This window comes from Lampetra planeri, chromosome 62, assembly GCF_965212315.1.
Source record: "Lampetra planeri chromosome 62, kcLamPlan1.2.h2, whole genome shotgun sequence".
NCBI classification, from domain to species: Eukaryota; Metazoa; Chordata; class Hyperoartia; order Petromyzontiformes; family Petromyzontidae; genus Lampetra; species Lampetra planeri.
Genome location: NC_136168.1, coordinates 2831256 through 2844896, shown reverse-complemented (window position 1 = coordinate 2844896; position 13641 = coordinate 2831256). Strand labels below are relative to the sequence as shown.

Genomic DNA, 13641 nt, shown 5'->3' with positions numbered 1-13641 from the left:
GAACCAAAGAGTATGGATCCTTGCAGTCACGAAAACTTCAAATCTAGAATATATTGAGTATATTATTTAATAACATAAAATGATAAACATTTAATCATATATTTAATAATATATTAAATTATAACATATACATAATATTATATTTAATACTATATTGGATAATTAAGTACTATAATGAGCCAAGAATGTCTGTGTGTCCGGCGCGTGACGTCAATCCACGTCAATTCACTCATTAATAATCATGAACAGGTGACGTCCTCCAAATGGTGACGTCACTCCTCATGGAGGGGGGGGGGAGTCGCCTCCTCCCCCCTCCTCGGCGTCAACTTACAACCCTCACTACAAAGGCAGAAAGAACCCTCACGTCACGTGATCTCAGTAACGCTGTTGAGACATCGAAGTAAAAACGACGTCATGATGAACAAGGGATTATAATCTTTAAATGAAATAGGTCTGTGTCATCGCGGCCTTACAAATTGCACACGAATGGACGCAATTAATATCACTTCACCGTCTGCTTTTCGCTTGCAAGTTTCAGATTTACTGCAATACACCCGTTCTTGGACGAGCAAAAAGGCTAGTACCAGAGGTGGGGCAAAGTCATTGTTATGCAAGTCCAAGTCGAGTCGCAAGTCATCAAATTCATGACTCGAGTCTGACTCGAGTCCAAGTCACATGACTCGAGTCCACATCTCATAGGTGGGACAAAGTCATTGTTATGCAAGTCCAAGTCGAGTCGCAAGTCATCAAATTCATGACTCGAGTCTGACTCGAGTCCAAGTCACATGACTCGAGTCCACACCTCTGGCTAGTACAGTATATTAAATAGCACGATATTTAACAATATGTATAATACTATTTTACGTAACATTACATTTGTATTATTTTATTTAATATAATGTATTAAATAATGTAATACATTATTTAATCGATCTTTCCCAAAAACTCTCTACTTGAATATTGGTCGCAAAATCACTACTACCACGTGTTGAATCGCTATTGGAATTACGCGCAGGGGCCACTGGTGACGTCATAGCTGGTGACGTCATAGCTGGTGACGTCATTGCTGGTGACGTCATTGCTGGTGACGTCATTGCTGGTGACGTAATTGCTGGTGACGTAATTTCTCACGCGGACGCGGGCACGTGGGCGTGAACTGTTGGACTAGACGACATGACGTCATTCAGTGTGGTGTGGTTGGGTGGGGGGGTGATTGGGAGTGGGGGTCGGGGGTTGCGAGTGGGGGCCGGGGCTAGCGTACAGATGGGCGTGGTTTTGTAAAAATGGGAGGGGCTTGTCAGTTTGGCCCAACGTGTTGCCGTTTGAGCCTCTCCCATGGAGGATATTCAGATTCATATTCTTAGGTTTTTTCGGTAAAGTCACGTAGAAGGAAAATAATAAAATAATAAAAATTAAACATAATAAAAAAGGTAAACAAATCACCCAAACAAACACAACAACTAAACCATCCCCACCCTACCAGGCAAAGCCCCACTGAGTTTGACATTGCAGCTGTGTGGCCGGTGCGGGGTGGAGTGTGCTGCTGTTGTTGATGTGGAGGAGGCTCGTGAAGGATGCTGCTGCTGCGCAGTCGGAGGCAGTCGCCCTCCAGCAACAACGGAGGGCAGAGGAGCGACGCTCACAACAACGAGCAGAGCGCCGGGTGGCTAAAGCACAGCAAGTTAGCACAGTAGGGGGGGGGGCACAAGTGGTGCATCAGCCACTCATCTCGGTCATCTCAGTCAGTCGACCCGTGGCACCTGCAGGGTCTGCCCCGTGACCTCCCTTGCCAGCGGGCGTTGGACACTTCACGTGGTAGCCTCAACGTGCACCCAGCCTGGCACAAGCGCCGCGGTGACGTCACCGCCACTTGAGTGGCGAATGGCGGTTGTTGTTGTTTGTTGTTGGTGGTGATGGCGACGTCGCCTTGCGTATTTCTGCTGCTCGTGCTGCTACTGATGCCGCTTGGTGGTCGCGTCGTAAGGTCAGTGACGGATTGTGAGTGATGGAGGGCAGTGGTTTTCTACACGAATTTTCAGACGAGGGCTGTGTGGGTGGTGGGTGGTGGTGCCACTTGCCCCGCGATGAGACCTCATTAAGTGGTGAGTGAGGAGTGCCCCCCACCACACATTATTTGAAACCATTGCGGGGTTTGTGACACCAGCAGCACCATGATGGTGGTGGTGGGTGTTTGCCACCTTCTGTGTATTGTCGGGGAGGGAGGAGAGGGGCCTCAATTAAGGCCACCAGGGGCCCACCAGTGGCCTTGCGATGATCAAGACGAGGCCCACGCTGACACCCTAATCCGGAGTTGTTGACGAGGAAAAGGGGGGTAAGCCCTGCGGTTACCCACGCACGACACCGCTGGCTGAAGGGCCACAGCGTTTTAAACAATTGTTAGGGTTTGACAGCAGCACGATGATGATGATGTGGTGGGGGGTTGTCACTGTTTGTGTTGTCGGAGAGGGCCTGCACGTCATGGGCCACCAGGGGCTAGTCAGTGGCCCCAAGTGGGGCCTTGCACTGAACAACTCTGTTTCACCTGAAGACGGAAGCTTGTGTTGCCTCCGAAACGTCGTGATTTTATTGTTTTTATTGTTTTATTAATTTTAATTTCATTTTTTACCTACGTGACTTTACCGAAAGAACTTAAAGAGTATGAATCCTTGCAGTCACGAAAGCTTCAAATCTAGAATTGAACAACTCTGGTTTAGGAAATGCCTGCTCACAACAACGAAGCTTTAACGCTATCCTGGGCAGCTACACGTATCCGTACGAATACAATCACTGTCATGGCCTCAAGGTAAAATGTGTAAATGCGAACCAACTTGCGACGTTCAAACTTTAGTTTGGGCTGCCCCGTTGTGTCAGTAAGTTGCAAGTACAGCAAGTAGGCCGACGAGATATCGCAGCGTATAAGGAGAAGGAGAATTTCGATTTAAGGCTTTCGTGACTGCAGGGATTCATGTTCTTTACCGAAAGCACCAAGAATATGAACGAGATAATCTTAAAAACCCAACAGTCAAACGCAGCAGCAGCAAGGACCCCTGCTGAAATATTGTATTTGAGATATACACAGCCGTCAAACTATCACGGTTTACCCCGTATTCTTGTACGGTGAGATGAAGTTTTTAGGTCCATACGGCTTACAGGCGTTTCAATACGGAATTTATTTTCTATTTGTATTTCTCTCTTGTGATGAACGTTGAGATTTAGAAGCGGCACGGAGGTGACCAATCCATTCTGAATTGGTCTGTAATAAAGTAGGGCACTGATAAGGGATTGACAGGTTTTTTGTTATTGTTATAATTGTGAATATTATGAATGGGGCACGTACAAGATTGTTATCATCATCATGCTTACGATTCAGTTGCGTATATAGACAGATCATCGAATCAACAAGTGAACGGTCAGATACGTACAGACGGAGTTATAAATTACAAAGGTGGGTATGAGTTTAACCGCCATCACAACCGTCCATAGGCGTCGCTAGTTACGTGATTAAATAACTGCTGTTTTATCATGGGACCTCCTTTGCCAGTACCAAAATATGAGAATAGGTTTTCCCCTTTTTTATGGCAACAAAACAGGTGTTAAGATTTCGATTGAAAGCTTTCGTGACTGCAGGGATTCATCTTCTTGGTTCTATCGGTAAAGTCACGTAGAAGGAAAATAATAAAATAATAAAAATGTAACATAATAAAATACAATTCTCACGACGTTTCGGCCACAACGCAAGCAGCCGTCCTCAGGTGAAGAACAGGTCTGTCGGAAAGACAGCGTCTGAATGAACACCACCAAATATGCTAAATTCCTCTGTTGATATGCACATTCCTTTGTCAAGGCGCCCTTCCTCCCCTAACCCAGCTTAAATAAATATACGCTGCCAAGCTTGGTGGTGTTCATTCAGACGCTGTCTTTCCGACAGACCTGTTCTTCACCTGAGGACGGCTGCTTGCGTTGTGGCCGAAACATCGTGATAATTGTATTTTATTATGTTTTATTTTTATTATTTTATTATTTCCCTTCTACGTGACTTTACCGAAAGAACCAAGAAGGTGTTAAGATGTTAAAACACCAAACTGAAACCTTTTACAAGGAATCATGTCTGCATTAACCACAATACTTGTGGTCAGAATGCAAACAAAAAACATACTCTGATAACACTGGTCAACACACTTTTTTTGGCATAAGGTATTCCAACGGTCTTAATGTAATTTTGGGGTGCTGATTCCAAATCTGGCATCAGTTTTTGTCTATCACATCAGGTTTTTGAGATATCAAATATTGCATTTTCAATAAAAACTGCAGAAGAAAAATATTAAATAAATGTGGATATCTACATAAAATGATATTATAAACACACTATCCTAAAAACACAGCACCATATTTTAACACTAAAGCAGTCACTGACTCGCAACAACTTGCATTCATAAGTGACAGAGTTAATTTCGGGTAAAATCAATGAAAATGGGGTATGCCGATAGTATAAAATGAGATGTGATGGAGCAAATCTGAGATCAGATTTGGAATCAGCACCCTGAAATTAGTCTATAACAGCTGCAAAAGTCCAGGCCAGAAGAAAATGTTTTTTTTTAGACCAGTGTAATATATGCTTTGTCTTTGAAACTGATTGGTCCACACCAGACAGCTTTCTTTTCAGCCTCGTCTCAAACGGTGTTAGACCAGAGGACGCTTAAAGGCGTACAGCACAAAGACAATGCATGTGTTATCAGAGTATGTTTTTTGTTTGCATTCTGACCACAAGTATTGTGGTTAATGCAGACATGATTCCTTGTAAAAGGTTTCAATTTGGTGTTTTAACATCTTAACACCCGTTTTGTTGCCAGAAAAAAGGGGAAAACCTATTCTCAACTGCTGTTTTAATTTAGCTTAATTATCGATCCGGTTCATTCTGGGCACGTCCATGACCTTATGTAGGCCACGGAATATAAAAGGTTAAAGGTGCAGCCCTGAAAGTTCTTACACCACTGCGGGCGTGAGGGCGTCCATTCGAGGGAAACTCCAAAGGGCCCCTGCAGATGTTGCCGTATTTAGGTCTACTCTTCCACGCTGGTTAGAGTACCCACACTTTATCCCACTAGGCCACGTACGGATAGACCACACGAATGTTACCCATTTATACAAGCAGGATGATTTACGTATACGTTTGAAATTTGGCAAACAATATTGATCGTGATACTCCGACTGATGCTTGATACGCCGACTGATGCTCCTGCTGTTGTGGAGTGACTCATGCAGCCAGCTATGGCTGCAGAGTTTGGTAGTACATGTTGTTTACGTTGTTTATTGTGAAAATTCGGTCACAGTACCTATGATCACTGTTTCATTGCTTTTATGGCTTTATTTTGGTGATTTTCGAAAAGTTTTTTGGTTTGGCCATGTTTGTTTGTTGTAGTACAGTTAGACTGATGGCCTTAATCTAAGTTGTCTTGTGGTTGTTGTTGTTTGACTTGCATCCTGCTGGGATTTTTGCACACAGTGTTGGTGTACGGTGCTTTTTCTGCAGTATTTTGCTGTCTTTTCTTGGATTTTCTGTTTGCACATAGTCACTTTAAGATGTTTTCTTGTTCATGTTTTTGTTTTCTGTTTGTTGCGGTTGCACCCGATTCAAGAGCCGAATGGCTCACAGGGCTATACCTAATAAATGAACTTGAACTTGAATCAATAAGCTCTATGGGGGAAACATAACAAAAATACATTGACCAAATGCTGTTATCACTTGCTTTTTTCAGCTAGATTGGAGCAAGATTTTGAATCGGATTTACTGGATAATGAGAAAAAGAAAAACAGCCACGCATCTTTGAACAATGACGACTCCCCCAGTCTGATTAGAGGCCAGCAGGGGTCTTCTCAAATACATCTACCGACCCCTTCGACAGGCCAAGAACCTGCCGGGTTGACATTGACTCGGCATACGTATGATGATAACGAACGAGTAAAAGTCTTCACGCCATCTCACGTGTCTCAACGTTCCGTGAGACGCTCAGGCGCGGTGCAGAAGGACATTCTGAAATCCCGTGCCGCAGACGTCGATTCGACGCACGGATCGGACCTCGCCGGCACCGATGCCGGAGATGACAGCGACAGTGATGACTATTCACAAGTTGTGATGTCTGCTGCTGATGATGTTCAGTCTGCCATGAGTTCTGACTGGGAGCCTGCCAGCGGTTTTGCTCCTGCGGCCGTGCCACCTTCTGGATCACAGTTCAGGATTGTGCCAATGGCCAGCCCTTTTGACTTTCCCAAGCAAACAAATGAAGGTAAAATAATAATGAAATTAAATATTTTTCTTGTGAAATACAGCGTGCTTCGTAAAAATGTTAACACTTATGAGAATTTGCAACAATACCGCAAGAAATGTGCCTCCGGGCTCTGGAGACCACCTGGAGAAGATTCCAGGCACGCGTTGACAATGATGGCGAACAAGTGGAGACTCTTTGACTTTTTGAAGCTATTGACATACATTTTTTGTTCATGTTACAGTGTATTATCCATTATTTTTTACATTAAAAACGATAGTCCCTTATAAGTGTTAACATTTTTTTAAGTGCCCTGTATACCACTATTTGTAACTGAATACAGAGCATTTAAGTCCCAAGACTCAAACTCAACGAAAGTAATTCATATCTAAGGGGACCTTTTTTTGGCAGTTTCAAATGTTATTAACAAAATAATTTAGCTTCACCCTATCTGGCTGCTGAGAAGTGCAAGAACAGTTGTAGTTGGTGCATCGTTTAGCCACGAACGACGGTAACCCTACGTATGTTTTGGTTCTGTTTACAGTTCCTGTCTATTTCCATCTGCATTCGAAGGAGTCGTTACCCTGTGGGGTTTCCGCCCTCGAAATGACCGCTGAGCCAGAGTACCTGTGGCTTGACCAAAATGACCATCAGATAACAGGTGATCATTGTTCCTGATCTGTCACGGAGTTCTCTTCATTTATTCGTCACTTTTCTCCCCACAAATTACATTGTCGGTGTCTTCTAGGCCCTTGGCTTTCGCCGTCTGAACACTCTGCTGTTTGCAGGTAGTACCGAGATGAGCGTTACAAGCGATGGAGATCTAATATTCAAGACGGTTACCCCGCGGACAGCTGGCGTTTACACATGCGTCCTTAAATACGCAAATGCCGATTTGAATTATGCATTTCACACAAAGTATATGGTCTACGGTGAGTATAAACACTGCGCATTTTCCTAGTAAAAGCTATTAAGGTGCATGTCGCCACAAAGCAGCCTAAAATAGTGATCTGAAACATTATTAAATACACCAAAGGGTAAAGGTGCAGCAATTCAATTGCTTGCTCACGTCACTGCTGGCGAAAGGACCTCTCCTAGCGTGAGCTCTTGAGAGCCCAGAGCCTTTCACGCTGGCTCGACATCTACCGAATTACATGCTACTTGCCGATCAACCAACTGCGGTGCAACCATTTATACTGCCGGTTGGACAGAGGCAGGGGGCTTTAAGACATTTGCAGCAGTTTCAAATGCCATGCCGGGAGATGACCCCGGCAACCTCTGGCTTGCAATTCCATCGCAATGAACCGTTACACAATGGCAGGAGACCATTAAATGCACACAGTCGTGAATTCACAAAACAGTATTCAAGGTTTTAACGCCACAATGTAATGTGTGCTATGTTAATGAGATCTTAACCTGAGGGGGATGCAGTACTGTGTCCAAGAGACCTGGAATGGCGTATTTGGTATACATCTTACAGGCCCTTGCACGACCTTATTCAAGGCATTTCACATCGTATTACTTAAAAGGGATCGATAAATCATGTCCCGTGAGCCAATATACATTAGTGCTTGAATGAATCGCCCAGACCTGACCGGTGGAACAGTGTGAGAGTATCTCAGGGGTGAGACCTCTGGTGAAACAGGAAATTGATGTCATTGTTGATGTGTTAAGACGATGACGGCTTACTTAAAATGTCTCCTTTGCATCGAATATACGCGCGCTCACTGCGCACAGCTTAAAGTGCTATCGTAAGCCTACGGTGGCGTCACATTATTTACTGTATCACCCCGTGCCATCGCTATCCTTCACCATCCTGCGATGCCACATTGCACCTTGCTCCGGCTTGCAAGCCGATCTCATTGCTCCGTGTCTGCGGTAGCTGCGGTTCCCTCCTTTGGCTGCTATTGCATCGCCAGTCTCGCCCATCGGCCAACATCCGTGCGAGCGATGTGTCCTGCCCAATGCCAATAACGTCCCTTGTGAGTCAACATCATTGTATACGAGTAACTCTACATGGTGGGAAAGGGATGACTTTACTCTTCAACGTGAATGTAACCACGTCTAAGCCGCAGCTAATTCTAACACATGCCACGTGAAGATCTGCGCCTGTTATTCAGCAACTTGACAAAAACTGGCGTTGTGTTTCAGTGTATCACCCGCCGTACCAGACGATGTACATCCATGCCAAATACCGGGCCAATGCTTGCAGCTCCAAGGACGTAGTAAAGCGTGAACAGTGGATCCGCTACGAGCTGAACTCTCTTCTTGTCAGCACAAACTGCATCGTCCAGAATCCCATTTGGGAATGCTACGAAATAGGCAAACCCGAAGCCGTGGGTTGGAAGCTGACAGTGGAGTACGTTGCTCATTTTTCCTTCATGGGTAAGGCTGCCGCGGCGCGTTGACGACAGTGCCGATCTGAGTGAGAAAATCGAGAAGCTTTAGTCTTGAAATATCAAATAGTCTCTGAAATGGCCAACTCCCACATGGGAGTTAGACTGATAAATACAAATGCAGGATGTATTTGTGCTTAAGCCGATGTTGCAGACTAGGAGGCCTGCTAACAACCAAATCCCCCCAAAATTACACTAAATTGAGACCGATATAAAAAAAATCTTAGAAGATAAGCAGGTTGCAGCCTGGTTGGTACTCTGTTGCGAGACTACCGGGGGAGTGCTAGGAGTGGTAGGCTTTGCGTATGAGGTGGTGAGATGGCAGAACAGCGATTGTTTGAATAAAGGTGGACAGACCCATTCCACCAGGGCCCATGCCAACTATGCTGCATCACTGATTTTGCCACTCATGCATATCCAGCTTTTGAATCTCAAGCACAGCTTATGCTCACGTGGTAGTCATTGGCTAAGTATCGACACAAACGTAGCAAGGCGGGGCTGGTGAGCATGATCGTCTACGTATTGTGTTTATTTCATTGATCTTTTGTTTATTTAACAGTCTATCCTTACGGTGATGGCTGGAACAAGTATTGCACTTCTGATGACTCCATCTCCTGCCAAACTAAAACGAACACGCGCCTACAAAAGGTGACAACTCTTTGCGTGCACATTGACGGTACCAGCGATGTGACATTTTAATTCTAGCATACATTTGTTAAATGCACATTTCATTTGATAAGTTTTGCATCGTTCACTTTTGAATCGATAGGACATATTTTTCCGTAATGCATTTCCATGAGTATACACCTGTGCTTTGCGTTTTTGCCCTTGTGCGTCTGTGCAGGCCTACAGTTTAATACAAGCGTTCTTTAAAAAACAGACGAATGGGGCCTTTTCCGATCAAAGCTTGACTCCATTGCTCTTTTACATGAAAGGCTCAATGCAAGGGTTGAGGATAAGCCACTGCAAGCCAGGTTTCGGGAAGAACTACACGAGATACATGTGTGACCAATGCTGCGGTAAGAACATTACAGTATTATTTAATGCTTCAGGCTCAAATCTTCGTCCGTGTTGGAGAATTGGGCAGGATCATTCTTCACGACTCATGACGTCATGTCCACGCCAATATCGGCATTGGCGGCTTTGGTCCATTCACTGGATGGCGAGATGTTAACTACCTCGCCTGGTATACAGGATGTTGTGGGTTTGATTCCGACCCTTGGCGCCGGCTGTATTGTTTTAGTTTTTGTTGTAACGTTCTTACCCCGTGCCCCGACTGGAAATCTGTGAAAAAGAGCTCTATTGCTCATCAGATTCCTCCAGTATAAATACATGTTCTGATTCTGTGTGTCACGTGACACTACTTTTGACGGAACGAAGTCACGTTAAAGCATTACATGTTAACGATCTGAATACCTGAAATATAACCGAAATTATCTTTAAATACCTGAACATTTAAAATTCGAAACTCATCCTCGATCTTCAGGTTGGACAGATGCCTTGCGGAAAAAGCGACCGGCTTCCAATCAGAAAGTTACGATTTCAAATCCCGGTTAGGGTATGACTCGGTCCACCATCTCTCTGGGGTTGATCAAATGAGTCGCACTTCATGGGAAAGTCAACAGTGGAGAGATTCGCTTCCATCATTGGCTCGGCTGCAAACAGGAGCTGAGCCCCTATGCCTGATTGCCATTCTAGAAATAAATGTACGAACCCTAACGCGCACGTGCGTGTCTTTTGAATGTACTTGACACAGTTGTTTGCGATCCTGGGAAGTTCACATCCACAGCAAACACCTTCTGCCACTCGTGCCTGATTGGCTCCTACAATCCGCACTATGGAGCAGCCGTCTGCGTCGATTGCCCACAAGATTACGTGACCCTTAAAAGAGGCAGCACATCCCCAAAAGATTGCGTATGTGAGTACAGGTAACCTGGCGAGTGATTTAAAAAAAATGTAGACTATTTACCGAATTCTCAGGATTATTAAATGCACATTTCCTATCCCCCCCCGCCCGCCCTGTATTTTAAAGTGAAGGTGGTATTTCGATTTAAAGCTTTCGTGACTGCAGGCATTCATCTTCTCGGTTCTTTCGGTAAAGTCACGTATAAGGGAAATAATAAAATAATAAAAATAAAACATAATAAAACAATTCTCACGTTTCGGCCACAACGCAAGCAGCCGTCCTCAGGTGAAGAACAGGTCTGTCGGAAAGAGAGAGTAATTTTGTTTTATTTTTATTATTTCCCTTCTACGTGACTTTACCGAAAGAACCAAGAAGATGAAGGTGGTATGTCTGATAATCTTAAGCGCGTGTGACCAAAAATGACTTAATTTCCAGCACCACAATTTTTTGGGGTGCGGCTTTCGGTTTACCGTCGTATAATCTGGAGAATATTGTGAACGTGGTTTTGTGCTTTGGTTTGTGATCACTATGAGGGTGTTCCTAATTAATCTGGCGTTGTAGGCTTTATTGTCATCATAGCCACGGTGGCTAGATGTGAACTACCTCACCTGGTATACAGGTCGTGGGTTCGATCCCAACACCTGTATATTTGGAGTTTGCATGGTCTCTCTCCCCGTGATCACGTGGATTTTTCGGGTTTTCCCTCCACATTTATAAACATGCATTTAAGAGTATTTGGCTGCTATAAATGTCCACGTGATAAGCCACTTCGTTGACCGATCATTTGTGGCCAGGTCACTTCTGAAAAAGCGCTAATGGCTCTGTAGGCTTTATCTGGTAAAATAAAAATCTAGTTTAAGGTTATATGTGGGACGAGGATTGAATAACTTCACTGGCATCGGATACAGTTAACTTTCTTGCCACATGGCCACTGTATTCCCATATATTGTATTTTCCCGATTATAAGGATTTTTTTTCCAGCGTCCACTCTGTTTTATGAATTTTACGTTTTCCACCCTTGTTTCTCACTTTCGCGGGGCATTGTTTTTTCCATAAAATAGTTGGATTTTTGTTCGAAATGTCCCCAAAGCTTGGGCTGCGTTATATCGAGAGAATATGGAAATACTGAATGTTCAATATCCAATGTCAATGTTTAAACTCCTGCACAGTCAATAATTTAAATGTCAACTCATATGCGGTCTTAACACAAACCGGAATAATAATGTGAGTGCCTTGTAATTTGCCATAATTACACTTAAGGACATTATAATTGAGGATGATTTAATTTCCATTAATTTAAATTGGTGCCACTTTTTGCCTGCACGGAAACATGAATGCTACTCACGTGTTCTGCATCGACTATACGAATATAATGAATGGAGCTTAACTGGCTGTTGTTCACTAATAATAGTCGCACAACACATGCAGCTAAATATTCTGTGTGGATGCATCAGTACGTTGTTTAACAGATTGCTGTCCGTCTATGATTGCAGTGCCACACTCTCTGCGCAGGCTGATTGGAATAACCGTCGGTGCAACATTGGGTGGGGTCCTGTTGTTGGTCATTCTATTTGGCATGTAAGTATTTCATAAACTATTTAAAAACATAATTTCAGCGGAATTAAAGTGCAATTTTGCGTTAATGCTATGACCAAATCATGCTTCATCCACCCAGCCATGTCTGATCTGAGGTGGAGAATAGTGGTGGCGGGGGTTACAATAACTCTCATAAAGATGCAATTTAAAGGAGGGGTGATTTGAAAGTATTACAAAATCCATGCATGTGCATGATGTCCTTCGTTTTTTTTTAGAATCGTGAAATGCTGCTGCACAGAACCACCTGCCATTATGGCTCTGGCTTGCATGGAGAAAAATATGCAGAAGAAAATCCAAGCGCTGCACGAATTCATACGCAATGTGGATTTGGTGAAAGCCAAGAGAAAGTTAAAACCTTGCCCCATTCTGACCAAACAGGAGGAAAGCTCCGAATATGACAGTGAAGAAACCTCCAACTCATACGAGTCGGACCACAGCTATTAAAGGCCATGCTCAGGATTCAAATCTTTTGATAAGAATTACATCCTTTAGATACACGTTAGTCCAATACCACCTGTAAAATATTGCAGCCAATCTCACAAAGCTATGGCAAGAAAAACTTGTAATACTATTACAGTAATACTTAATTCTGCGAAAGCATCTAGTGTAAGACTCAGTCTCTAATGTTAGATGTTGCACGGACTAGTTGCAAAGAAGAGCAGCTTAAACGTTATACAAATGACATTTTTCAAACTCCAGCGTCTGTTGCCAGAAAGAATAGGTGTCAGTGCAGTGGTGTTGGCGAGTTAAGTGTTTATATTCCTAGTAAATGCATGGCATACAGATACCAACATTTAATTAAATATTTTAATAACTTGAGAGGGATGTATATTTTCCAGGAAATGCATTTTATTTTGATATTTTCATCGATTCTGACACACCCAGAGCGATTAAGGTGTAGATACTAACATACATCTCGTGCGGATAGACATTATCAGCCATCATAAAGCCACGACTGGATTAAGGCCTCCCAAAGATGTCACCATCACTCATGGTCCATCCAACACCGACACACGAGCCGATTTCATTGCTCAATCTCTGGCATGTTCAATCCTCCGGGTTGATATTTGGTCACTGGTCCACCACGGGCCATCAGGACATAGATGATGAAATTGTGTCACCTGGTTTCTTTTTGCCAAGATTGTGGTGTGCCATACCACATTGTCTTGACAGCTGTAGGTCTATTCATCCACGTTGTCGATGCACACAAGTCAGCGATTTCCTGCTCAAACGAGCATTGATTTTGGTGTTCATCTCCTGTTTACAGCCCAGGGCCAGTGGTGAAAATTCCCCATTCCTATGGTGGGTCATAATGTAGGACAACCACTATTGGCTTCTCCACAAAGCAGTACTCATGTTATCAACACTTGAGGAATTAGGGGCTGAGTTAACCGCCGATCAATATGTGAACTCGCCACTCATTCGACTGCTGCAACACCAGGAAGGCATTGTAATTGTACAAATGTAATCGTAAAATAAA

General features: G+C 43.7%; 1 protein-coding gene across 1 annotated transcript; it reads left to right on the top strand.

The window, feature by feature from the left end:
• Nucleotides 1-1332: 1332 nt before the first annotated feature.
• Nucleotides 1333-13506, top strand: LOC144736726 (zona pellucida-binding protein 2-like). Its single transcript, XM_078619355.1, has 10 exons — nucleotides 1333-1984; nucleotides 5757-6284; nucleotides 6808-6924; nucleotides 7052-7195; nucleotides 8415-8648; nucleotides 9219-9307; nucleotides 9504-9678; nucleotides 10416-10577; nucleotides 12059-12143; nucleotides 12377-13506. Exons 2-10 carry the CDS (start codon nucleotides 6134-6136, stop codon nucleotides 12603-12605), a joined length of 1386 nt encoding a protein of 461 aa, XP_078475481.1. The 5' UTR covers nucleotides 1333-1984; nucleotides 5757-6133; the 3' UTR covers nucleotides 12606-13506.
• Nucleotides 13507-13641: the final 135 nt, after the last annotated feature.

Bases quoted from the DNA above. Each gene is read 5' to 3' on its own strand.
- LOC144736726 (XM_078619355.1), top strand. From the start codon at position 6,134: ATGTCTGCTGCTGATGATGTTCAGTCTGCCATGAGTTCTGACTGGGAG. The intron at 8,649-9,218 runs GTAAGGCTGCCG...TTTATTTAACAG, and splicing joins TGCTCATTTTTCCTTCATGG to TCTATCCTTACGGTGATGGC. The intron at 12,144-12,376 runs GTAAGTATTTCA...GTTTTTTTTTAG, and splicing joins TTGGTCATTCTATTTGGCAT to AATCGTGAAATGCTGCTGCA.